Source organism: Aethina tumida, chromosome 3, assembly GCF_024364675.1.
Source record: "Aethina tumida isolate Nest 87 chromosome 3, icAetTumi1.1, whole genome shotgun sequence".
NCBI lineage: Eukaryota > Metazoa > Arthropoda > Insecta > Coleoptera > Nitidulidae > Aethina > Aethina tumida.
In genome coordinates, this window is record NC_065437.1 from 17,220,360 (window position 1) to 17,247,070 (window position 26,711).

Genomic DNA, 26,711 nt, shown 5'->3' on the forward strand with positions numbered 1-26,711 from the left:
CACGAAAGGGTAAAGGGACCTAACCGTCTGAATATCTAAGAGGTTATGTAGCGTCTTCTATTCGATATTTTTGAGAATTTGGACCAACAGGAAATGCGAACCCAGATTTTGAAAAGATGTGATGCTGTCTTTCGTAGTAGAGGTGGAAATACCTCTTACTAAGTTTAAATTTTTATTTTTTACTAGCTGTACTCGCGACTTCGTCCGTGTTGAATACGATCGTTTTCTAGACGGTGATCTCGAGATTCCAAAGATTCTTGAGTCCTTAACAATGAATGACGTGTTCTATCTAATTGTAACCGTTCATCTCAGAACTACTCTCATTCGACCTGGACATGGACAAACGTAATCTACAATTTGTAAGACGACTTTCCTTATCTTGTTCAGATTCATTTTCACATCGCAATCTTTGGATTTTGGCCTTTTTCATGTTTTTAGAGAGATTTGACTTTCTTTTAGGCATAACTAAATATTAGAAAAAAACAATTATCTACGTTACTAACTACATAAAATAACCTATAAATAATTTATCAATTTTAATGTAAATCTGAATATTGAACACAAATGTACTTAATTTATAATTATTTATAATTATTACTTAAAGGTAAAAAAGGAAAGCAGTAAAAATGTAACAAAATATTTTGAATTAAGATAAGATAATAAGAAACGGATTGGTAGAATTATAAAAGATACCCATCAATAAAATCAAATTATCAATCAACTGTTGGTGGGAGGCGCCCGACGCGCATAAGCTGCGCGTGATACTGGACATTGCAACATTACTTCATTTTTCTAAAATAAAAGTAGCCTAAGTTATTCCTTATTACATCAGCTACCTATCAATAAAAGTCCCGTCAAAATCGGTCCAGCCATTTCAGAGATTAGCCGGAACAAACAGACAGACAGACAGAGAGACAAAAATTGTAAAAAATGTTATTTTGGTGTATGTACCATATTTATATTCATATGCATGTAGTAAAAAACGGTTATTTCAATATTACAAACAGAATTTTATTTGTATGTATCGATGAACAATATTGTTAATTTTTAATTTTTTTAGAAAAACAATATTGTTTAAGATTTTTTGTAACAAAAAAAAAACATATTTTTAAATAAATACACAAAAAAGTTTATACATTTATTTTTCCCGGTTTTAGAAAATATTAATGATAATCAATTATTATTGGTGTGGTGCGTTAATTTCTTGGAGCAGAGTAAAACTTTTATTCGGGGCACTGTATAAATTTAAGAATTTGATCCTGGTTATGAAGTTACTAATTAATGCCATTAAGGCTTAATATCGTGGGAGTAACAACTGAGAAATGTTAATTACAGTTTAGTTTTAAAACTTTATTGTAATAATTCACTTCAAAGCACCCACGCTACTAAAGTATACAAGTTGTTGTTTTATACTGCTTTTATATGGTAAGCAATAAAATGACGTAGATTCTTATAAGAGATTCTAAAAAAAGATTACTAATTCAAAAAATTTTGAATATATTATAGTTTTCAATGGAACGTTCACTGAGTATAGGTATTATCGAAGAATAAAATCGGCCTTTTCCTCTTTCACACAGACGGTATAAATCACAAATGCGCTTTTAATAGCTTTTAACTCGACTGTAGACGCACAAGAAATTTGCCCGCAGGTGCCGCATTATGTACTATGTTTTTGACACATGTTCTTGCAACCGCAGCTCCTTTTATCTACCCCCAAAATTAAATTCCATGAGTTACGTCGCACCCTTAAAATTAACGTCGTGAATGATTCATTTCGGTCACACAAATTGGCCAGACACGCAAATGTAACGCACGTCTGAGGGTATTGAAGTATGTGGAATCAATTTTTGAATCCGTCTTATCGGTAACCTTTCGAATTTTTCAATCAGACCGCAATTTTCCACTCACTTTCCCCAAATTACCCCCACCAGCCCTTCTCAAAAAGCTCGCGGAAAATTCGCGCTGAATTCGAAGCGCATGGTCAACCCCCGTCGTTTCGGGACTCACGCAACTGCAACCTGAAACGCGCTGCATTCACACGACGCTCCTGCGACGCGTCGGTCGAAACTGAAACCAGAAGGCGTGCGCGGAACTCGCGGAGAGTTTTGAAAGTTTTATGAGCCTGAGTTAACTTTCTGTTTCGTACAGTTTGCCGTTATGCATGATGTAAGCTGGTTCATTTTGCTGATTTAAATGGGTGACGTTCAGGGCATGTCGATGCTTGACGGTGGATCCATGGAAGATGCAGTTAGATTAGAGGACGAGACGTATTACAGGCGGAGATCGCAGTTTTTAACTACGGCAAGACCAACGTTGTTCGTCAATCCGTTCGACACGTTTTTAGAGGACACCGATAAAATGTTATCGGCCGAATATTTGGGTAACTTTTTCGAAGTCATGCCCACTCATACGGAGAGCAGCGACATCCATAAAACAGCCATTTTCGAAATAAAAACGAACAGCGCTACGTTGGTGATGAACGCTTCCTTGAACGCCACAGAATCCGCTTTCGTACCGGAATTATTTTACAGACATTCCATGGCGATGACCGCCGTTTATTGTGTCGCATATTTATTGGTGTTTGCCGTAGGACTTGTTGGTAATTTTTTTGTAATTGCTGTCGTTTTCCGATCGCCACGTATGCGCACGGTGACGAACTTTTTCATTGTTAATCTCGCAGTCGCTGATATATTGGTGATTGTTTTTTGTCTGCCGGCCACGCTGATGTCCAACATTTTTGTCCGTAAGTCTATTATAATTTGATTGATGTTAATTAGATGGTATTCGCTAGCGCAACTATTTTTTCAAAAAAATGTTTTATGCAATACATAAATGTTTTCAATTAATCATAATTAATTAAGTTTTTTTAATAGAGTATTTCTCTTTTATAAAATTTACATCAAAAACATTTTTTGTGAAAAATATATATTTATTTATTCACTAAAATTTCAAATATTAAACTAATTTATTTTTATCATTAAAAAATAAAATATCTGTTATACATACATACAGTTAATCAATACCTATAAATTTTTTAAAAATTTAATTAATTATGAATAGTTTTTTATTCAGGGAATTTCAAATATTAAACTAATCTATATATATATATATATATATATATATATATATATATATATATATTTATATATATATATATATTTATATATATATATATATATATATATATATTTATATATATATATATATATATATATATATATATATATATATATATATATATATATATATATACATATATCAAATAATCATTAAATTTAATTTTTAATACATTCATATATTTTATAAAAATGTGGAAACTTATTTTTTTTTTAAATTTTAACAGTATTTTATATTAAAAAATTTAAATAAACAAAAATATTATTTATATAAATTGTAAAAAATCAGTAATTAATTGTTACATATTAATTTTTATTATAATGAAAAGTTTAGTATTTTTATTTATTTTCAGAAAATTTATTATTTAAAAATTTAATTTAATGACTTTCAAAGATTTATTCCTGTCTATTTTCCCTCAAAAAATCATTTAGCAAATACAACAGGACCGCCTCACAAAGTCTTATTATTGATTGATCATCTTCCGCCTAAAAAGTACTTTGTAGTAAGGATTTTTTGGGGGGGCTTTTATAAGTGAATAATATGCTGGAACCTGCCAACTTCCTCCTACTACTCGATGAGTAATGATCCCTCCGTTAAAATGTACGCACTCGCCTGTAAACCATTGAGTTAGATTTTTTATATAATATTAGGACAGACCTTTAGGAGAACATCAAACTTTCATTACGCGACTCCAGGTAAACTTCATTATATACGAGAAGTCACTTCATTTTTAATCAAAAGCAATCAGTATACTAAATATGAAATAACCTCATAATTAAATCTTTCGTAAAAGGGCACATATTTTCTAGAGGATATTAAAATCGATAAATTGCCTTTATACAGCAAAATTTTATTTTTCTTTTATTACTGCTTACAAACGAGAATTTGTCCTATAACGTTTTGTTCCAGCGGCGTTTATTACTCAATACCCCTTTTTTAACAAGACAATAAAACTTTCAATTAAAAAAGAAGTCTCTTGAAGTTAAAAAACGGGTTCAATATTTATTTTGTTTTAGGAAGGGGGAAAAATCTGAAATCATTAGAATGTATTAACTTTATGGCCATTCTGTTTGTGCTTTTGCGCAATAAATAATGACAATAAATGTTTATTTTATAGTACAGAGGCAAGAAAGCGACGGGTAAACAACTTTACGTATATTCTTAAGCATACATCTTAAATAACATGAACCGAAATATATTTATTAGCTCTGGAAATATTCCAGTTCTTCTCAAAAAAGAGGCAGCGTCAACATAATCAATGAGAGTCAATAAAATTTATTTGCTCGACGTCAATTCAATACGTCGATGGACAGAGGGTTCAAAGACAAAAAGGGAAAGTTTAAAATATATGAAGTCGCATGGAAAATGGATCGTAAATAACATTCATATTAAGGTCACAGCTAATGTAGTTAATTAAAGAAAACGTTTTAGCCCATTCAAAGAGTTTAAGAATAAAATATTTTTAATTAAACCTAACAGTAAACGTAGATTTAATTCCAAGTGGTACTTAACCCGACACTTTATAACTTTTATGCTTACGTTCCGACAATTAGAGTTTTTACAAGCCTTTTCTGGACCAAAATCGATTGTATTAAGGCTACGTATATTTCAGTTTATGTCAAAATAACCGTCCTACTTAACAACAAACTTGTGAATATACAGTAAAGTTGGATGAGTTTTAACTGCTACAGAGATTTAAACTGTCACATTGCAGATGCTGTTTAGGCCATAATTCAACTTAAGGCGCCATAACAGTATATGAATGTGTTTCAGCCCGATGTCTGCATTATATTGCCGAAATAATAGTCCGGATTTAAAATTCGTGTCCACGATTTAGACTTGTGGAGAAGTTTTTCTGGTCGTTAACATCACGAGAGTTTAAACTTAATGGCTCCGGTCAAGAATTTTGCATTCGAGGAAATCAGGCGCACGAAAATTCTACATAACGAAATTTATCCTGAAACTTTGTAAATTAAAAATAATAATTATTATATGAACGCTCATTAAAAAATCAATAATTGCAGTTGGTAACTGCAACGATCTAATGTAATTTATGTGATGTAAACAAAATACTTCCGCGATTAACTTAAGCTAACGCATATAAAAATAACAAATGTTAACCCAATAAATCCCCAGTTAAAATTGAAACGTTCCCCGGAATTGAACTGCAGCCAACTTTTGGTTGTTTGTATTCCCAACATTCCTCTCAGTTACACTACAATGTGATCCAAAAAGTTACGTGGATAATCTACATTGGCCATAATTACATTTCGAATTAATTGCACTTAGAGAAACTAATCCCGATATTTCTGCGAGATGCGACTTCACAAACTTCACTGGAAGGATTACTAACGTTATGTTTTGTAAATCGTGAAAGTTCAAGCAAAGAAACTTATTAATGTTCCGTTAATGTCGTTGTGTAAAGCTCCTTATGAATCACACACAAATACTGCATGTTCAGTTCCGGTTTCATTTAGTTCCGGATTTAGATAGTCACACATCCAGCGAATAAATTTGATCGAATGTTATGGTTTCCGCGGGATGAATGTGGCGTGATAAACTAGAGGCTGCAACCTGTGAATCCGCATAGAATCCATCATATGCGAAGGTTGCAATTAGCATTCAAACGTCGTGCACAAACCTATTACGTAACATACTGACTTCTGACCTAGGCAGTGATTTGTTGCCGTGAAACAGAGTGAAAGATAAATTATCGGATGACGATGTAAATTGATTAAAATTTCCAATAATTCGCCGAGCAGATTAGGTAATTAATAACGGCGAAATATGCTGCATTGCTTAGTTAAAGTGATGCGTCGATAAGGTGCAAAATAGGTCACAATTGGTGAATTTGCGGAGGCCAAGGTCGCAATGTGACATTTATGATGGTCAGATCATTTGTCAGTCGGTTAATTGTTCGGTGAGAATTATAACGCTTGTATTGAGTTCTTGACCAATTGGGGCGTTTGATTAATTCGGGTATCCGAGACTAATTGATCGATTTCATTAATTACATCACCACACGTACTGTTTGGTTTGTTTCCACTTTGATTTACTTTATGGATATCATATTCGGACAAAAAATGGATTTAAATCTGTCTGATCTCCTTCCACATCGGTTAAACGAATAAACCCGAAAAGTACATTATATGAAATTGGACCGGGCCTAAATATTTTCAGCAAAAAAGCCCATAAACTTAAATTTTACAATATCAGGACATTGTGTTCAGGTGAAGTAAAATGTAACCATAAAACTATTCGGATAGAAATTTGTTTCTATGAAGTAATTTTGTATGACACTTAAAACTTTCTATATAGAATCGGTTTTATCATTTGCACGGTGTGAATAATGTCGTTTTAATGTCGCATCACTAAAATTTTATTTCGGTCGCCGCAAATTATCATTCCGAAATCCTTAGGAAAATTTATACGATTCTTGCTCCACCATCCATTAAACTACAATGTAAAAAATTCACACCGACGAACAAGAATTTAAATACGAATAAAGATATAAAATGAAGTCCGGAGAGTAATTAAACTAATTACGAGACAATTGCATTGTAAAATGCATGTTATTCCAATTCATCTATTCACAACAGCATAATCCGGCAGAAATTCCGTATTGGATTTTTGCCAATTCAGTTTCCACTCGGAGTTAAAATCTATTATGGAGTTATATAATGGATGCAGTCCTGCTGACCTTGTCCGCCGCCGCCAATGTACCAAACTGTGATTTAGAGAAAGCGGTAATGACCCAAATAGTCTTCATCTTATCAGCACCGCGATTCATTTTGGCCCGTTATGCCTATTGCCGAGCTTGCGCCCCGTTTAATCGCTTTTATTGAATTATTTCAGGGGATAATTATCGGCTTAAGCGCCGTCTTAACCAGTTGTTGAACAAAAAATAACAAACCTTGAGGTACTTTATTACAATTTGGACACACAAATTGTACGGGGTGATTTATTTGACCGACTTATTAGTTTTACATCCATATTAGACAAATATTTTTAATGCACACCAGTCCTCACTCTTAAAAAAATTGAATATCTCAAGAAGAAAGTAAGGAAAGAAACGATTTAAATTGCAATTGGGCCACAAAAAGATTAATGATTTAGTGTCTGTTGCTTTATCAACATTGGGTAATTTTACAATTAAAGATTGGAAATTTCTACAGTACCAATTATATCAATTTCTTGTTCTATGTTTTGTGGATAACAACCTGTGAAAATTTAAACTACTTCGATATACTTATATAAATATAAAAGCCCAAATATTTCGCAAATGGTTTTACTCTTTTTACTAGGTTTATGGATACATCTCATTTTGACCTTTTACAATATATTGGAGTAGATATCAGACTAATTTTTTACATAAAATAAGAATATATAGAAAATTACACTGGAAATCCCATGAAAGATATTTAAAATAAACCAATAAGTTTTTCTTAGCACTTTTCACTTTTTTTTTGAAAATATTTTTTGTTATGTATGTATAGTAACTTAAAATATTCCAATTTTTGTAATTTCATGTAAGCAAAAATATAGTATTAAAAAGTTTTTTGTGAACATGTCCAATTTTTGTAATTTCATGTAAGCAAAAATATAGTTTTAAAAAGTTTTTTATGAACATCTCTATTATTTATTTTTGACGCTTTGTGCACGTTTGAAACGTCCAATTTTCAATTAATTACAAATTAAATATAGTCATTTGCACTTTGTCATTAGTCTATGTATTAATTAAAATTTATTTTCCATATATCCTAATTATATTTGTAACTTGAGTTACACCCCTTAATTTTAATAAATTAAATTTGCGTACAAAACTTTTTAATTGGGAACATAATTAGCATATAATTATGTACCAGATTGCATTCCCTCTAATTAAAAATTATGTGAGCAGATTTATGTAACAGACGAAAACGTGTGAATCCCAAATTAAGGCAATGCAATAAGCAAAATATTAGAATTTAAAGCGATGCCAAGAGATTCAGTGCCGGCTTAGCGGAACATTTGAATTAATTAAATTAGTTTTAAATTTTCAAGTTCAGAGAGCCTGCAAAAATGTTCACCGTTTCGGCATGGAATTGCATCTTTGCTCGTATAACAATGGAGCACGGTGAGGATGTTCTTTGTTGGGAATTTAATTATTTTTGAATTAAACGAACCCATGAATTTACTAACGAGTAGCAGCTCTATGATGTTAATGAATTTAACGAGGATATGGATTTCGTTGGTACAATACTCAAACGACTGAATACACAAAATTGTTTCAGAAGCTTTAAGCTCTTAGCTTGTTTCATTGGGTAATTTCTCTTCAGTGTAATTTATATTTAGGGGGTTCAACGGAATTATTTAATTTCACTGAAATATTTACGCTGAAATTCATGATGTTTTTCATAAAATTTCATAGAATGTCTGAATCTGATCTTAAGCACGTGTTAAGCTTCGAAAATTAAAAATAAATATTGAATAAATCAACTGTACTCTTTGGTACAATTTTTCAAAACGTTCTCTCACGAACAGTTATGGAAGACTTAGTAATAGCGTTCAAAATTTACCGATCATTCCACAAACCATAAAGCCCGTTATGTGACGTTCTAAAGAATCGGATTCACTTTCGATGGAAATTTATACAGACCATCAGCGTAGAAACTCGAAGAGAAAATGGCATGTAAATCTGAATTACTGTCGTAATACGCCGGAAAAATTCATAATACGGACATTTTCAGTCCTGCTTGCATTTCTTTTCAAGTTATGCAGTTATCGTGGAGCTCCGCTTTGACGGAGGCGCATTTGTAACATTCCTTCCCGATGGTTGACCGGCCAATTTGTACAAGGGGAACGTTTACGAGTCTGGACGCTTCAAATTTTTCGAATTGCATTCCACGAGCTAATTTTTCTTTCATGTCTATGTTAGCTGCCTTTTATCTCTTCATATGAATAAAACTAATTTTCATTAAAACAAGATTAATATAAAAATATTAGCATACTAGAGAAAAATGTTTTTTATTGTTTTATTTTAAGCCAATTTTCATTTTTTAATTAAATATTTTTCTTTAATCATTGGTGTCCTTTGATGAACATGACAAATAAAATATATTGTTTTATATTAATTTTATTTAATTTTACACTTAAATTTACGAGGCATAATAAAAACGTCGAATAACCATTTCCGTTGGCCAATTCCCATTTCGGGCCGGAAACTTTTCAGTTGCCCCAGTTTCGAAAAACTCGAATGCGCCGCCCAGGAATTTACGGTGGCCTATAATCAGGTGTATTTGAATCTTAGGTACTGCAAACATCGGCATAAATATTAAATGATCGACGCGCTGGTTCGAGAACTGGGTCACGACGTAGAACTCCGGGCCGCTGACCTGGTCAATATATATGTCACTGGGGGGCAGGTGACTAGGATAACGACTCCCGGCAAGGACGTATTTAAATCGGCGGCTTTATTTTAAATAAAATTGCCGTTCCTCAAATAAAAGCCCAGCATTTCTGTCATCGCGATGCCTTTTTTTGTTTGAATTATCATTTAGATTAGGCGAGATCCTTGGAGTGATGCCTTTAATATTCCGCTCTATGCATTGTATTAGTTTGCTCTCCGGAAAATGATAATATTCTTTTGATGCGTTCCAGTTTTGTAAGGACGGAAATTTGTCTTAAATCTTTTAATATTTTTTGTCTTAAACGATATAAACTGCATTGTCTAATCCTTCAATATTAAAATCCAACAAACTGGTGCATTTTAATAAGTAATATGTAAACGTCGGTTCAGAAACTTCTTACAGGTCTAGACTGGAAAAATTGAAACACGAATTGAAAACAAATTTTTATTTGATCCATTTATATATCTTTTATACTTTCATTGATGATATATTTTTCTGAATTTGTAATCATCCTCAAGGTAAGGTTTTTGCAGTGTTAACTCGGTAAACCGGAGGTACCTCCGTACAAGGTTGCGGGGTACTATCTTTAGTGCATGCGTCTCATATTACTTTAATACGTAGTACCAGGTATGAGTAAGTAAATATTTTTTTGTAAATATTAAAGTGGTATTCATAAATTATTAATACACTATTCGAAGAAATTAACGCACCACATCAATAATAATAACTGATTATTATTAATATTTTCTTGAAACAGCAACTTATACATTCTTTATATATTTATCTAAAAATAGGTTTTTATAAAAAATGTTGTTCTAAAAAAATTAAAAATTAACAAAACTAGCTGTTTATAAAAAATAAAAAATTAAAATTGACAATTATAGAGACTGTCGGTAGAAGTAAAAACTTAATATTTTAATTAAAATTATCAACTCAATCTGGTTTTCACTTCTATTGACACTCCGAGAAACAATTATATGCATGTTTATGTGGTTTTTTATTATTTAAATATATTACGGGCTGTACAAGATTATGAGAAAATATAAATAAAACATAATTGAAATAACAATCATATTATCTATGGATAGTACTTGTATTTACTTAAATTTCAATGTACTTGATTTTTAACATTATTTTAATTGTTTGCATCATTGTTATCATTAATTTCAACAATAGTTAGACTTTTTGTACTTTTAATTATTTCATTTTGTTCTAAAAAGGATACAATAGGCTTATGGTAACTAAAGTAAGAAATGAAAATGTTTGATTCAAATTTATCGCGTAAAAACGGCATCGATTGTCGTTTTATATTTTGTAGTACCGAGTTTTCGATCATTGGACATGGCCATTCAAATAATAACCAATGTACAGTATATAAACATTGAACTTTTCATTAAATCCATTCAACACGAGATTTCACCCATCCAAAAAGTGTCAAAGGCGCACAGCACACTGCGCGTGCGCCTGTCATGAGCATGTCGGTGACGCGAACCCATAAGATTTTCCCCTCTCAAAAAGTGCCCAACACAAGTTTTCACTTTTAATTAAAATGGGGTATTTTTACCTATAATTTGTGACATCTTATTATTTTAGAACTTTGATGCAGTTGTGGGATCAAAACATGTAGTTTTTTAAATAAACATTATTATTATTATAAGTTACAATTAAAAGTTTTTGAAACTTCCATTCGTAGTAGATGTTAATAAAAAAATTATAACTTCAAAAGTAATCGAGTTACATACCGTTAATGTTCATGCAACACCGTACTATGTTTAATAGTAAAATAAGTTTTTAAATATCACATTTTTTCAGATAAATGCGTAACCTATTTGTCAACAATGGTAATTAATTCTAATTCAATAGTACGCTTATCCACAAAAATGAGAACAAAATCTACTTCAACATTGACCACAGGACAAGTTTCAAAGGTTATAACTGAAACTACATTTTTAACATTGTTATCTATATTAAATCTAAATAAAAGAACAAAATGTAAAGCAATGTTTTCTTTGTATGCTATTTTTAATTCAGAACAGTGAATTAATTTTTTGTGGATATATTTGTCATAAATCTACCAACAATTTTTTCCTAAAAATATATCCTTTTTATCTTGTAAAAATCTTATTTATAACACTGGAAGAATTCCATTGAAAGTAAAACCGCGACTAATGGATCAAACTCACTGATAAACACACTTACTATTCCAGGCACGTCTTGGATCAGGGATAAAATCCGAGTGGTTCAGTCCTGTCCTTGAACTTGAATTTGGGGATACTAATTATGAACTGTATCGCAAAAATGAACACGTTTTAGTGCACCCCACGGCACCGTACCTGTCTCGAGTGCATGAAATGTAGACTGCATGCGTTTTAGAAGACGATGCACCCCATTGTTGCGGGGGCGAATTAAAATTAACGCGTCTGGTGAACACACTGTCGCCTTTTTAACAGACGACAAATTTCCAAACGGGTAATCAATAAATAAATACACACAAAACCAAGATTCCAGACTGGTCTGTTAGTTTTTTTCTATACCATAAACTTATTCTGGGGATTTTTTTGTTTACGGTTCGGAGACGGGCCAACAACTATTAAATAAATAGAGGCGCTGGTTTAAGCAATCAATTTGTCAAGTTTTTGCGCACCGTTTAATTTTATCGTCGTCTTGTTTAAGCCCCGATTGGGATTTGAATTAAAACGTGATATTACAATTGGTCGAGTGTTTGTTTTAGCGCTGCAATCTGCAATTTAATTAACAATTTGACAGTAATCGCTCCAATATTTACCGGTACGTTTACCGTAACAAATCAGTTGCGCTGCTGAAAAAAAAAAAATGATTTCATTTTCCGATTGAACATTTGCATACATGAAAAATAACATTGCATTTAATAAATTAAACTCGGCAACGATATTGATTTGTCATAAAATAAAAACGACATAAACTGGTGCACTTGTATTTGCATTTTCATTGCACAAAGTTTGAATTTACTGCAGGAAATTGAGCACACTAAAAGGTCAATTATCCTCCCTATGCTCCATTCTAACCTTAAAACAGGTTGATTCCAATCTCTGCACGGGCTTAAACCCACATTTGAATTGGAATTGTGTAAATACGAGTAAAGGTTACAATGCAGCTGAAATTGGTTGTGTTTTAATACCATATCACATTGTAAAATATGCAATTAAAAATTATATTAAAACATGATGAATGCATTTAATACAGATTTAATGGCACATTCATAAATCGCATGCAGTATATGCGACGCATTTAATATTAGATGCAGATGTTACATCTTAACATAATTCAAGTTTTATTGAAAAGCACTAAAATTAAAATTTTCTCATATATTACAAGTGCACTCGAATCCAGACGAAAAATACTCCAGTAAGATTTTCATTTTTTTTTTTTGCAACTTTTTAAGCGACTTTGGGTGTGCATTAAAGTGGGTAAATTGTTTAAAATTAAATTTTAATTAGATTGTGCTGGTTGAAATGTTCGTCCTTACATTAATTTGGGTCCGAATCCATTATTTAAATGGCCCTTTTAATTAGGTCAACTGCGGGTTTTGATAATGGCAAATCTTGGCGAATGAAACAATTGACCTGTCTCGTTTTTCTTATCTTTTCATGTTTAGATTTAAGGAAAATAATTAAAACGATAAATTTTTTTAATTTGAGAAAAAACAATATAAAATTATTTAAGAGATAACAAAGGTCAAAGTTTCAAAAATTTAACAAAAATTTGTATTATACTCCTCAAACTCTGACGTCCGATATTTTCTAAACGGGAAGAGTTATGAAAAAATTATAAGAAACTTTTTTTGTAGAGCGTTCAATTTCCTATAAAAAATGTAAATAAAAATTTTGTGTACAATCAATAGATATATGAATTTTGTCATATGGGACTGAAGAAAAAAGGGAAAACAGAGATGGGGGAGGATTTTCAATTAAAATTAAGAGTTCATCTGTGGAGTGGAAAAAAATTATAATATCCGATTATATAAATTATTTACTCAATCTGGGTTTAGCACCTCCACCAAAATTTAAAAAGAAATTGTTTACGTTTACTTTTACTTAAATATAGTCATATAATTCAAATAATATTCAGATATATTTTTTATATATAATTTATTTATCAATAAAATTATTAAATAACAAATATAAAAATAATTTACAATTTTCTATTTATTCGTCCTGAGCGATTTCATTAGTGCGCATCCACCATTATTTTAAATGCATCTGTTACCCGTCTTTGATTATAGTAATAGATACACTCCATTACATGATTGAATAGATTCCATAATTTGACATCAAACTAGCTGAATTCGGGTTTAATTAAACCGAGAGACCGGAATTCAAAAAATCTGGGTTATTTAGATAACGGGGTCAAAGCCGCGTAACGGGGTAATATCGGGCACCTTTGGGAACAGAATGCACTTATAATGGCACCTGAAAGATCGATAAATATTTCAAGAGGCCTAATTTAAATACCTTCCGCAATAATCCAGGCCAGAAACCCCCCAGTTTGAGCCTACGTGACCTATTTCCGGCCGATAACCCGACATATTTCCCCACCGACGCGTCGTGACGCGCAGCTCGCTCAATGAATGCGGCCGGTTGTTCTCCAGGTAAACTGGGCTAATCAAAAAAGTAATGGTCCGCCTCATAACTGACGGCACTGCCACACTTTCGCGAGTATTGCGAGACAAAGTTTTGTTAGGACCAATTTAAAATTTTAATCTTGCAATGACTACTTTATATGCTTTGTTTAACTTTACTATTTTTTAGAACGACAATTTCTGTTCGCATTTCGATTTTACCTTTCCTTGATACATTTTTTTCGGGACTTATTTGCTGTCAACTCAAGTTTTCTAACTTGCCCCAACTTAATATGACACTTGTGATATTAAACCCGTATAAATGATGACGTAAGTATATCAAAAGGTCTGTAATGTAAAAAATAAAAGCGACTTTAAAAGCATTTATTTCTTGTCATTAGGTCATATATCTAAAACGAGGGTCGCCATATTTCAGTTGGAATTTCTTTTGAATCGCAAGCTCCGTCTTTATGTTTATTACTTTTACAAAGTCCACTTACTACAACTTTGTCGAAATTTAATTTACTTGATATCCGTACTTTTTACCAAACGACGATATAAAATATTATTGCAAATAAATGTCAAAAACACACAGATTAGGAAATTTGTGCCCGTACTAAATTAAATCCACCGACTACAATCCAGATTAGTTGCATACCGGACTTGGATAAAAACCTATTAATTCAAATATCGAAAATGGGTATAATTCCATAAAAATTATATTGTATGTTTTGCCAACGACGTGTAAAATATCGACGGTTTAACAGCAAATCCGCGTTCTGCATTGCGGAATACGCCTTGTTAATTTAAACCGGACTGGGTTCGAAAAGCATGTGTTTCATATTTGTTTATCCTTTTGAAAGGGAGAATATACAAACAAATGTATTTTCCATACACACGTATCAGAACTGATTGCGACGCCGTGTCCATTATAACCCAGACGTGGGAGGCTTTAACGACTACAGTTCTACCGTAAAATCAACTTTACAAGAATACATGTCGTATAGTTTCAAATTTCTATTATTCGAATCAACTATTGAAACAAAATGAGAGCAATACAAAGTTATGAAATACGATATATCAAGTCGATCTTATTATTCCGGAGTCGGATACAATTTTGCAAAAAATTGTCGACGATTCTTTTGAATGTATCCGCTGTTCATAAAATAAAAGACAATTGTTTTGAAAATATTCGAGAACTATTGTAACTTTTATGCGAATATTATTTGTAAAACTAATAAACTATGTTATTTAAAAAGTTATGTGGTTTAAAATAAAAAGTAAGTTAAGTTAGATAAAATTACATTAAAATAAATAAAATATGTTTATGGGGGTAGAAATGATTGTTAGTAAAAACATTATTTTGGGTATTATAATATAATATAATATGAGAAATTTAATTACATATTTATCAATTAGCGAATATCAAAAGGATTAGAAACCTCATTGCAATTTATTAATGTTCCAATTAAATTGAATATTAAGTATATCCGATTTATTTGATGCAAACATTATCTTGTATATACAGTAGTGGCCATAATTATAGCAACTTATTATAATATATTAAAAATATAAGTTGTATTAGATGTCAGTACTCATAATGTTTTTTTTTTATTTTAGTGCCTACTATGCAGCTGGTCAATATAAATTTATTATTTAAAAAATTGCATTGTTTTTTTTTTATTTTTCAATGAACAAGGTTACAGAACCTTTTTATTTTTAGTTCTTTAAGAGGTATTCTGGGCATGCATTTTAGATATTTTTTCAGGAGCAATAAGAAAAAGACAAGTGTAAGGTTTCGTGTAAAGTTACTCGCAAACTAAGCCACAAAGTAATAAAATATTACTTACATTTATTCAATCGGTCATTCCTGCTTCATAAATGCCAACATTTTAGTGACTCAGTCGGTTTGGATGCCGCGTCACTAAAATAACTATATCTCCAAAAATAATTTGAATTTTGAAAAACAATTTTGTCTTACCTGTTACAATCTCCATACATCAATAAACAAAATATTTAAAATTTGCTATAATAATCAGTAGTGTCTGTATTTAAATAATCATATTTTAGAAACTGTTCCATCAGTTTATATATTTTTGATTAATGTGCATTTAAATTACAATTTAGTTCAGTTTGAATGGATAGATTTTTACTGAACCATAGTACCAACTGTTATCACAAAAACAAAAAAAAAAATCACCAGAAAAGGTATTACAAACATATTTGTCAAATATTAAAAGGATTAAAAACCTTACAAAATTTATTAGTGTGAGAATTTAATTCGCGAGACGTTTTCCTGTTATCGTGTTTCGTCAGAGACATGAGGAAGTTTAAGGGAAGTTTGGTTTACGGTGTCGGGGGAAATGCAGCTTAAAAAAGCATTGTGTGTATCTCTGATAAAATGGCACAATGATTACACAGAAATCCGACAATTTCATTAGTTAAAAATCCCTTTTGAAGTTTCCATTTTCACCGTCATTGTGTCTGGAACGGAAGCTGTTTCGTGATGCAATCAAAGGGCATTATAGACTAACGAATTTTAAAACTTAATATTGATAATAAAAATTCTGGGGCGCATCGCATCTGTAAACATTTGTGTTCGGTAATCCGGGGCAAAAGTTCATAACGAACATTGGCAGTGTTCACAGTTTAACTACCCAATACCTTGCATTATACACACGAACGCCAAAACAACCGGCTGCAGCTGCTACAGTCCGATACGCCGAACACACAAATGCACTCGTTTTTTCCCTTGTTGCCTTTATGGCGGAACACTCGACCAGAGTTTAATTAAATATAAATTGGCCCCGTTCGAGTACCTCTCGATCCTCGTTTGAATTACGGCGGTTCATACATTTTTATGTTCGAACTGTAAGTTTTTATAGTTTCGAAGCTTTTAATTTGGCCGATGGAAATACGGTGCCAGACAAGATTTAGCGACGACAAGGAAATCCGACGTTCGCTCAAAATCTAGGTCTACTGTATCCCAATTTTAGAGGCTGCGTCTCCCTCTCTGGAAAATTTAGTTTGCTGAATATTCAGGAATGGCGCGGTACAAATGGAAAGGAAACGACTGCTTCGGATTGCCATACGCGAAGGCGTAACGGCACTACGAATGATTGTTTTAAAAATAAAAATTCCGTATCCGGAATAAAAAAGAGTTTTACAGATACTCGCGATTCCGATACAACACGATCTTTATGCGAGTGAACTAAATCTGAAAACTGACCGTGAGTTTCATTATTTTTTTTAATTAATCTTTGGATTGTCTTAAATGTACAGTAAACTGTAATTTCACAATTTACTGGTCTGTTATAATGATTTATCGATCGAATCTCAGTATCCTTGACTTTGGTTGGATTCAAGATACCGATATAAAATATTTAGTGACGATACCACCAAATGAGCAACTCTTAACAAATTTATGCTCGAATTCAATATTTTTTATGTTCATTGTAAATATAATAAAAATCACAGATAAAACTTATAATCAGTGAACGTCGAATTTTATAAACTTTAACCATTAAAAGTTAATAAAGTCGTAAAAATGTCTTTACTAGAGTTTATCGTACATAATTTATGTGCTGTGTCAATTTTTTGTTGTTACAATATAAAACAATGATTAAATTTGGTAATAAAGACGGTGTTAGTGATGTTAAAAACTGAATTTTATAAGAAATATCGGTCAAGAAAAGAATTTACTTGAATTTTAGGAAATTCATAAAACTTATTGTTGTGTAAAGTTTTATGAGAATGGTTATTCCGTTTTCATTTTACGTTTTATTGCAAAGGATCTGTTTCGTTGGAATGTAAAAATATATGATATTATATCATATAAAAAAAGCTTTTTTATGACATCCAGTTCTTATTTGAAAATAAAACACCTCTAAAATTTTTTGATAAACCTCAATGATACTTACTAAATAAATAAACTTAGGAATCACCCGAACCGAAAAATTATTATTTAAATACATTTGCAGCATAGAAGGAATATTTGCAATTGCAGTTGACGATTAACGTCAGTTGTGTAAATCTAGTGTCTAAGTCGTAACCAATTGTCTCGCATCTATTGTAAACCAGTTGTTAACAGATTCGTAATTAATTAGAGTGTCAAACTGTTTTAACGTCATAATTCGGATATGCACAGATGCTGATTAAAATTAATTCACAGTCATGTCAGTAGCAACGTCTTCTATCCCCGTTTAATTCCGTTTAAAGAACGTGTCGTTGCAGGAATCGGTGAAATTGGGAATCTACCAACGAATGCTGTTTGAAATGCACCGGAAAATTTAAATTGAATGTTTGGTTTAATTTTGGTTTTGTTTGTCTGTATTTTATAGGTAATTTCGCAGCGAATGCATTCAATGACTTCCAGACATCCAAATTTCTTAATTTTTAATCAATATTATTCAGCATAGCAATCAACCGATGGTTAATTAAAACGAGAAACGTAAAACAAAACTTCTCAACGTGGATGCAACTATAATTTTGCGTGGCAAACAACAATGTAAACATAAGCAACGTGTGAACGTCAAACCAAACAACTAATTATTTTCCTCCGTTCCATTGTTGCGCCCCCAGGATTCGCCGTGACGACCGATGCAAATTACGGCGCTTGAAAATAGTTAGTGAAGATTTGACGGCTCAGTTCCGCAAGGAGGGCTTATTCATTAACATGTACGTTCCAGATATCCGAAGCGAACGGTCGGGGCTCATGTAAATGTAGCGGGGCACGATTATAACGATGACTATGGTAACTACCGCTTATAAATCAATGCACCTGTGTCAGCTCTCAGCCGGTTGCAGTAGTATCCAGGTCAGTACCCTGTTGGGTCATCGCGCAAACGCATTCGACTTCTCCCGGTCATGCTCTACTATGATGGAAGTATACTACTACCCTTAACACCAATACTACGGTATTTACTATTTGCGCTTCCTGGCATTTCGACCGAATCTATGCCCATCATAAATACGAACAGGGGGCTGCGTCATTTCATTCTGTCAAGGACGAATCACTTTCGCAGGAAATCAATTGATATTATATTGATTATCATTATTTCAATTAACTTAAACGAGTCTTGTAATGGCTAACTGAATGTGAGATATAAAATTATGACTTGATCAGATATTCAGTTAAGCTTCAGTTTACGTAGCATTAAACAAACAAAGTGCAAAGAGACAATATTGTTGGAATCCTTTCTAGAAAAACCACTAATGGAACAACGTCGGGAAACGTACTGTTTACTGATGCAGCACTTACGAATTAAATTGTAGTGAGTAAGCTGCGCTAGTTAATCTTAATGCACGAGACTTTACACCAAAATACACAATGTGCTTTGTGATGTCTTAATGGACGAAATCCTCCAACGAATATTTTCACTTAAAGTGTATTATTCTTTTACATCATTTTTGTAATCTTCGATTTTCTTAATTAAGAAACAAACACACACGTAATGGAGAGTAAACCGATTATTTTAACAACATGAATTTATAAAGGTCCATTTTTATTCCTGGATCTGGACTAAATGCATTATTCCAGAATCTACTTACCTTGACCCAGAACTTTTATATTCTGCGTATCACTTAAACGAATCTTAAATCCCAAGGTTAAACTCGGGCCTGTCTATCTTGAAGCAATCATCCAGTATGATCATATTATAAGTCGAATGTTTGAAATCTTCCCGTGTTCACCGCCTTTACCGCCTCCGGCAACCGAAATTAGCGGCTCAACTAAAAATTTAGTTTTTACGTAATCAAGCACTCAATTGAGTTTTTTCTGGTGCTTGAATCCAGATGGAAAAAATCCAATGGGTTTACACGCGAGATGCTCGCATTTCCTAACATAATGTTCGGACCGGAATGAGTTTCCAGAAACATTGAGACCTTTTTTTGCTTACAAAGTGTTTGCGAATTATCTTATTTTGTTGTATTATGTGTACATAAAAGTAAATAGTGCAAAAGACAAATGTTTTCTAAAAGATGTTAAGATAATCTCATTCAATTATTTATGGCAACAAAGTAAAGAAATAAATATTGTATTGATTTAGCGAAATATAAACTGCAGAAAATGTCTCGGTTTTAAAATGTTGGAATAATAGTAATAAAAATATCGTGCAAACATGTCATGTCTAAATATTGATTTTATTAGCTGCGTGTTCCTTTAACCAAAGACTTACTTCGTCTATTACATTTAATATTGTTTAGGTTAGCTTAGGTTAGTATAGAGTACAACCACTGAAACATCCCAATTTGCAAGTTAAATTAACATAAAAAATAAACCAAAACTATTTAATTATCACATGAACTTTTAAGCCATCCGGGATTTTTATTGCAATTTATATTAAAATCCTTTGATCAACTTTTAATCATAATAACGTGCAGGCGGATTACATGAACTAAATATGAGAAAACTCAACAAATCCATTGAACTTTTCTAATATTCGAATATTAAAAATTCAGGCAAAGACTTTACACAATTATTTGAAGAATGAAACTTAAAATTTTATTTTATTTAACTAAATTTTAAAGTTGAAGCTCATAATTTGCTCTTGTATGCGACACAGTACATGTCAATATCCCCCATGGAATTTATTCATTTAATCGATCGATCAATTCACTGCTGCTCAGCGCACTTAAATAGATTTACATACGAAATTAATTAATTTGTAATTGTGGTTTTGATAATTCAATACCGGATGCATTAAATGTCTTTACTTTTGAAAATTTGAAATCAGCAAACCTTTAATTTTAAAATTACAGATGTAAATGTCTGGTTTTCATTGCATTTGAATGTTAATAATATTATTATGGTGCCCAATAAAATAGTAATGACTCCATTAAATCAGCGATAAACTAATTTGAATAAATAGTTTGAGTCTTTGTATCTTGCTGTTTAACAAGCGCTTCGATCATAAAAACCGAGTAATATTACATGTAAATTTACCCTACCTACTATGTATTTAAATGAGGCAGGATCGATTGAATCAAATCAACTGGGGATGTTTACCCTTTAATAAAGGAAGAAATTACAGTGCTTTGTTGTCAATATAGATACACTTATGTCGTGATAAGAAAAACAACAATTTCCTTAATTCATTATTTAAAAATTATCGAAGGATGAAAATGCATAAACTCTGCTCTAGATCACGTCATTTATAAATCTTCGAATTATAAACTTTATATTTATTCCACATCAATACCGACTTGCGTGGGTGAGAACTTTCTGAATGGATCTCGCTTTAATGAAATACTCAGACCAACTAATGAATTTAACGCCATGGATAAACTTTTAAATGTTTGACCTCGATCCATAAAATTAATTTTAATCACATTTTGATTCAGACACGATCACAAATAATTTCAGTTCCTGTTTGTATTATTTCGGTATTAATTTTCAATACAAATAGTCGGAAAACCAGAAGAAACAAACAATTACTATTCGTGATTGAAAAACCCTGTTGTGCCGTTATCACGTTTGAATGGAATCCAGCCAGTTATCGGTCGATCACATTCGGACTGCATTTTTTGCATCAATTTTCTCGTCGACGGTAGTTTTGCACGTAGGTCGAGTGTCTATTGAGTGAGACGAGGAATTAAAATAAATTCGAAAACGTCTGAACAGAATAGTTCCGAAAGGACGGCAGTTTTTTTGGTCTTTTTTCATAATTGCTTTCTTTTGTTGAACTGAAAATTCACTTTTCCTTATTAGAAGTCAATAAGGTGTCGCAGTAATAATAAGTTACATTTATGCAATCGTGAGAAAATTTACAAGAATGTTTCTTGCTTACTACGCTTAATAATTTAAGATGAAAACTCTCGACATTTCCAATTCTAGAGACACTTTTTGCTTTATATTGCATTAGTAATTATCTTTTTTATGGTGCATCCAGCGAGTAGCATTTTCTATACGTCTATGTTTGCTTTACGTGTACCTTTTATTTGTCATCCGACGAAAAATTCTTTTGTTGCTGGAACAGACGAACGAAACTACAATTGATTTTTCTCTTACAGAAAGTTGCTCTTATATGAAACTTTTTTAGGAGTATTGTTAAAGGTAGACGTCCTAAGCTCAATTTCTGTAGAATTTGAATAACATAAATGGTCGTACATCTTCGAGAATGTTGGAAAGCGAAATTAAATCAAATAGCTTTATTAAGTGAGATAAAGAATAAAATTTATTCATTTTGATAAAAGCACAGCTCATTTATATAAGCCTTTTAATTCTGTCATGCTTTGATAGAAATTCCTAATTTTTCTTGCTGTCAACAAATTTTCTTTTATTGTAAAATTACAATGTGTCACTATTATTGATTTTACATAAATTTCAAGGAGTTTCCGGCCATGACCTATCGATATTTGCATAAATTTAAATTGTTAAGTAATATCCAGTATAAACTGTTGCAATTTCTTCCTATTACATCTGAATATTGCAGGAAATGGCCAGGTTAAGGTCAAGACGAAAACACCCTTTCGTCTCCGCAAATGTTTCACGCTCAAGTGCAATTTTTTAAAGTATGTGTTAGTCTCCCTTATTTTGTTGATTTTAACCGCAACCCTGGTTTTCCACATTTTAATTTCTAATGGCTAACACAAATAAAAAGCTTAACCGTTCCACCAAACGGCATAAATTCACTCAATTATGGTTTTGAACCTAACGCCCACTTTTTAATTCGTACCGTCCGTCCTCGTTAATCACAATAACGAACGTTTTGCTAACGAATTTTCCAGAAATTTATTTGTTTATTTTGCGCTTGTGTTTTCAACGTATTTATGTCCGCGTGTATCCAATTCGGTTTTGTCTGGACAAAATTTTAATTAATGGCATATATGGAACCGCGAAACTACCATATACTTTGGCCTTGGCCCAGAAAATGTTTTTAATTAGTGGTTACCATCAATATTCATCAATTGGTAGTAATAGATTCAGGAGTTTCGAATGCAATTAATGGGAAACTACTACTTTTTTTGCTTCTAAAACAGCTGGTCGTTGTCGACTTTTAAATTCTGAGTGTAAAGACAAGAACTTTAATTTACGATCGAGTAATTCGATAGCAACTTAAAATATATTGTAGGAAAGTGGTTAAAGTGTACCAGATTATTTTGTTTCGTCGTTGATTTTCTTCAGAAACCTGTTGGGTTTTATGAACATTTTAATTAGATTTCCCATCGATATTATGTTAGTATCGGGGATCGTGTTATTTGCATAAAATACGTTGTATGGTGGAAAAGCAATTGTCGATAAGATATCGTAACGGTGTACAGAGCATAAAAGTTTCTATATAATTTACATCTATTATCTCCCTCTTCTCCAAACTGTTCCAGCTTAGTCAATAAATTTTAGGTAACTTCGTTGAATTCTCTATGTACTATCTGAAATTTAATATAGTTTCCACAAACATCGATTATCATCAGCCCGACACTTTGAAATGTTAGCCCTGTACATTTAGGATTGTTGAAATCGCCAGAAACAAATCTTTTGAGCATTAGCCCAGGCAATTACTCACCATTAAAACAACATAAAGCCGCAAACTCATCAAAGACACACTCGAGCCAAGAAGTAAACAGTTACCCCCGAAATTGAGCGACATAAACAAAGGGAGCAGAAGTGATATTTGATTGTACTTACCCGCACTTGATTGTGGTGTTATACAGTTCGTAAAATTTCTCCAAAGTGAATTGGAAATTAAGTTTTTGACCTAATTTTGGGAGGGATTATTTGTACTTGCTTACCCGGATGTTTGCCCAAAACTGTTAATAAATTCCCTTTTATGTTCCGTTCCAATAAATAAAGTACGTCCAATATTTAAATATCAGAAGAAATTTTCTGTTTGCAATAGTAAATTATACACAACACAAATTGTCGTGCTGATTTCCATGACATATTAACATCCAGAAAATGTAATAAATATACTCGTACATTCAGATTCTTACTCTTTACAAATACAAGACACACTTCGTCCCAATATTAAAGTCATAAATAAGAATTTCATTCACGAGACTTCCCATATTGTTATTCGTTGTCAAGTTCTCGACCCGACTTATAAAAAAGGCACAGACTAAATTCCTTTAGAATGATTTATCATGACGACTTCTATACATATTCAATTTGCCTTCTAAGACGGAGCAAATAGACAGTTTGTTGTAATCGATTAACAGTTTTTCCGGAGCTGAAAACCGAATTAGAGATGCTTGTCTTCGCCACGATAAATTGTTTTATCCCGACGGTTTTCTGGAGTCAAGGTTAAACGGTCATAAAGTAATAAACGTACACCCATGAAAATTCCTTGTTCAAACACTGTTAAATTAAAAAGGATTTTTCGCAAATCCGTGTCAATCATACGGAGTTTACGATATATTCGAGTCGATAGTTTTTATGGGGGTGAATTTACGTGGGTTTTATTTCCTTCGGGGTGTATAAAATTGTTAACATTGCCTTCGTTGACCGTTACACGAAGGATGGACGTATAAGGAGTAATAAATCGAACCGTGACAGTAAAAACTAGATTAAATTATTTCAATAAACCGCCTCCAGTATTACTCGTAGAATTGTGTCTAAAATTTATGCTAGAAAATTTCCACTTACTAATAAACACGGACAGTTTATTAAATTTAACAAAATTTAAATCATTCTAAAACAAGACATATCTAACATTTAGAACGTAAAATCCGCTTTTCTATCTCTCCCTTGCATTTACACTTTACAGTTGAAATAAATGAAAATTCAATGCGGAAAATTGAAATAGTAATTGAATTTTCGTCTGGAATTGTTCCAATAAACCCGGAACTCTAGAAATTATTAATAATTGGTTCTGTCGACTCGTTAAGGTGTACAGGAAATTAGACGCCAGTTTAATTGTAAACCTCCCTTATTTTTATAAGCTATACATTTAATAAATATTTTTTAAAAGTAATTTATTTCAAGATATTTTTAATAAAATAATTATTAATATTAATATATCATAAATAAATTATTAGATATATACACAAGTTATAAAAAAATCTAAAGTTTTTTCTTTATAAAAAATAGCCTTCCACATTTAAATTTGGTAATTGTTTAGTATCGCATGGCTATAAAAAATCGAAAAACCGACATTTTTTCATATTTTTTTTCAAAAAATTAAGATTTCTTAGAGAAAAATTAATTTTAAATTAGAAAAAATGCTGAATTTTACTTAAAATTTTTGTGAAAAAAAAAATTGTAATACATTTTTTTCAAACTGTTTATTAAAATGGCAGAATTTCAAAACACAAAAAACATTTATTAATTCAAACTTTTTGCTTTTTTCAAATTTGTAAATATTTTAACAGTAATAAGATTTTCAAATATTTTTATAATAACAAAAACATTTTTTTAAATAAACTGGATCCGAAAATTCTAAAATATATTATATAAATATAAAAACTACTAGCACCAACAGATATCTCATAAACTTTGAGTAAATTCGGTCGATAATAAATATAACTTCTGTAGATGATAAAACAGAAATTGTTTAAAATGGAAAGAAACAATTTTTGAAATTTAAATTTGAAGGACCGTAATTTTTCAGGAGATTTAAAAATTTATTTAGGTTTTCTTCATGATTGGATGTATTGTAACTACTCCACAATTTTGACACACATTTTAGAAACATCATGTATAAATTAATATAAGAAAATTGCTCATAAAACATAAATTTTCTTGCAAAAAGTTTTCATGGAATCTGAAAAAAGATTTTTTGTATATTAAATTTTAAGCAGTTTTAATCATTACTATTCATAGACGATCAAGTGACATTTCGAGACGCTGAAGGATTTGTTTCTTGTGCTTTCGCATAAATTAAATTTAATCCGACAACTTCTGACTTTGACAGTAAATTATCCCGTTTTCGTTCTATCTTAAAGTGATAGTTTTATTTAAGTAGACAGCAGAATTTGCATTATCTAAGCTAATTAAGAATTAATTACCTAAAAACCCTTGTTGATGACTCGTACTTAAACTTCGTCGCACTTGTTCCATATTTGAATATTTTGACCCATTTCCAAATATTTCTCATCGAAACCATTATATCGATATTTGATGTTACAGATCAGAACTTATACAAATCTATTAATTAGGAGTGACCCTTAGTTGGTCTTTCATGACATTCTTCCACTTCAGGATTCACATTATATTTGAAAACATAAAAGCATCAAATAACACAGAGAATTTAAATAATTTCGTTCAATTTTCCCGTTGCTTGCGGCCTCCCGAGAGAAATATTTTCGACCCGGAAAAGTTTCACTTTGTACCTAGCTGCACCTGAAGCGACCTAAGGGTGGTCGGTTCATTGGCCTGACCTAAGCTCCGGTTCACGCACCGTTGTCGGAAAGTGCAGGGAAAATTCTCCGGTGATCGATTACATATTATAATTTTATAATTTCTTGAATCATGAACGGACTCCGATTCCGATTCCCGTTTTAAAGTTATGTTAAAGAGGTACTTTTATAACATATTAATCTTAAACTCTGAAAAACTTTTAAGGGTACCTAAGTAACTAGCTAAAATCTTAAACTTTATATCCCGTATACAACGTTAGTGTAAGAAGACAATATCCATTACTTTAAAGAGCACTCGTAACGTTTCGAACAAT

At 31.7% G+C, this 26,711-nt stretch overlaps 1 protein-coding gene across 1 annotated transcript in view; it reads left to right on the forward strand.

Moving 5' to 3' along the window:
• Positions 1 to 2,193: 2,193 nt before the first annotated feature.
• Positions 2,194 to 26,711, forward strand: part of LOC109598616 (neuropeptide SIFamide receptor) — a 59,009-nt gene continuing 34,491 nt past the window's right edge. The window contains exon 1 of the mRNA XM_049964149.1: positions 2,194 to 2,743. Coding sequence (XP_049820106.1) covers positions 2,194 to 2,743 — 550 coding nt within the window. The remainder of the gene's footprint in view (positions 2,744 to 26,711) is intronic.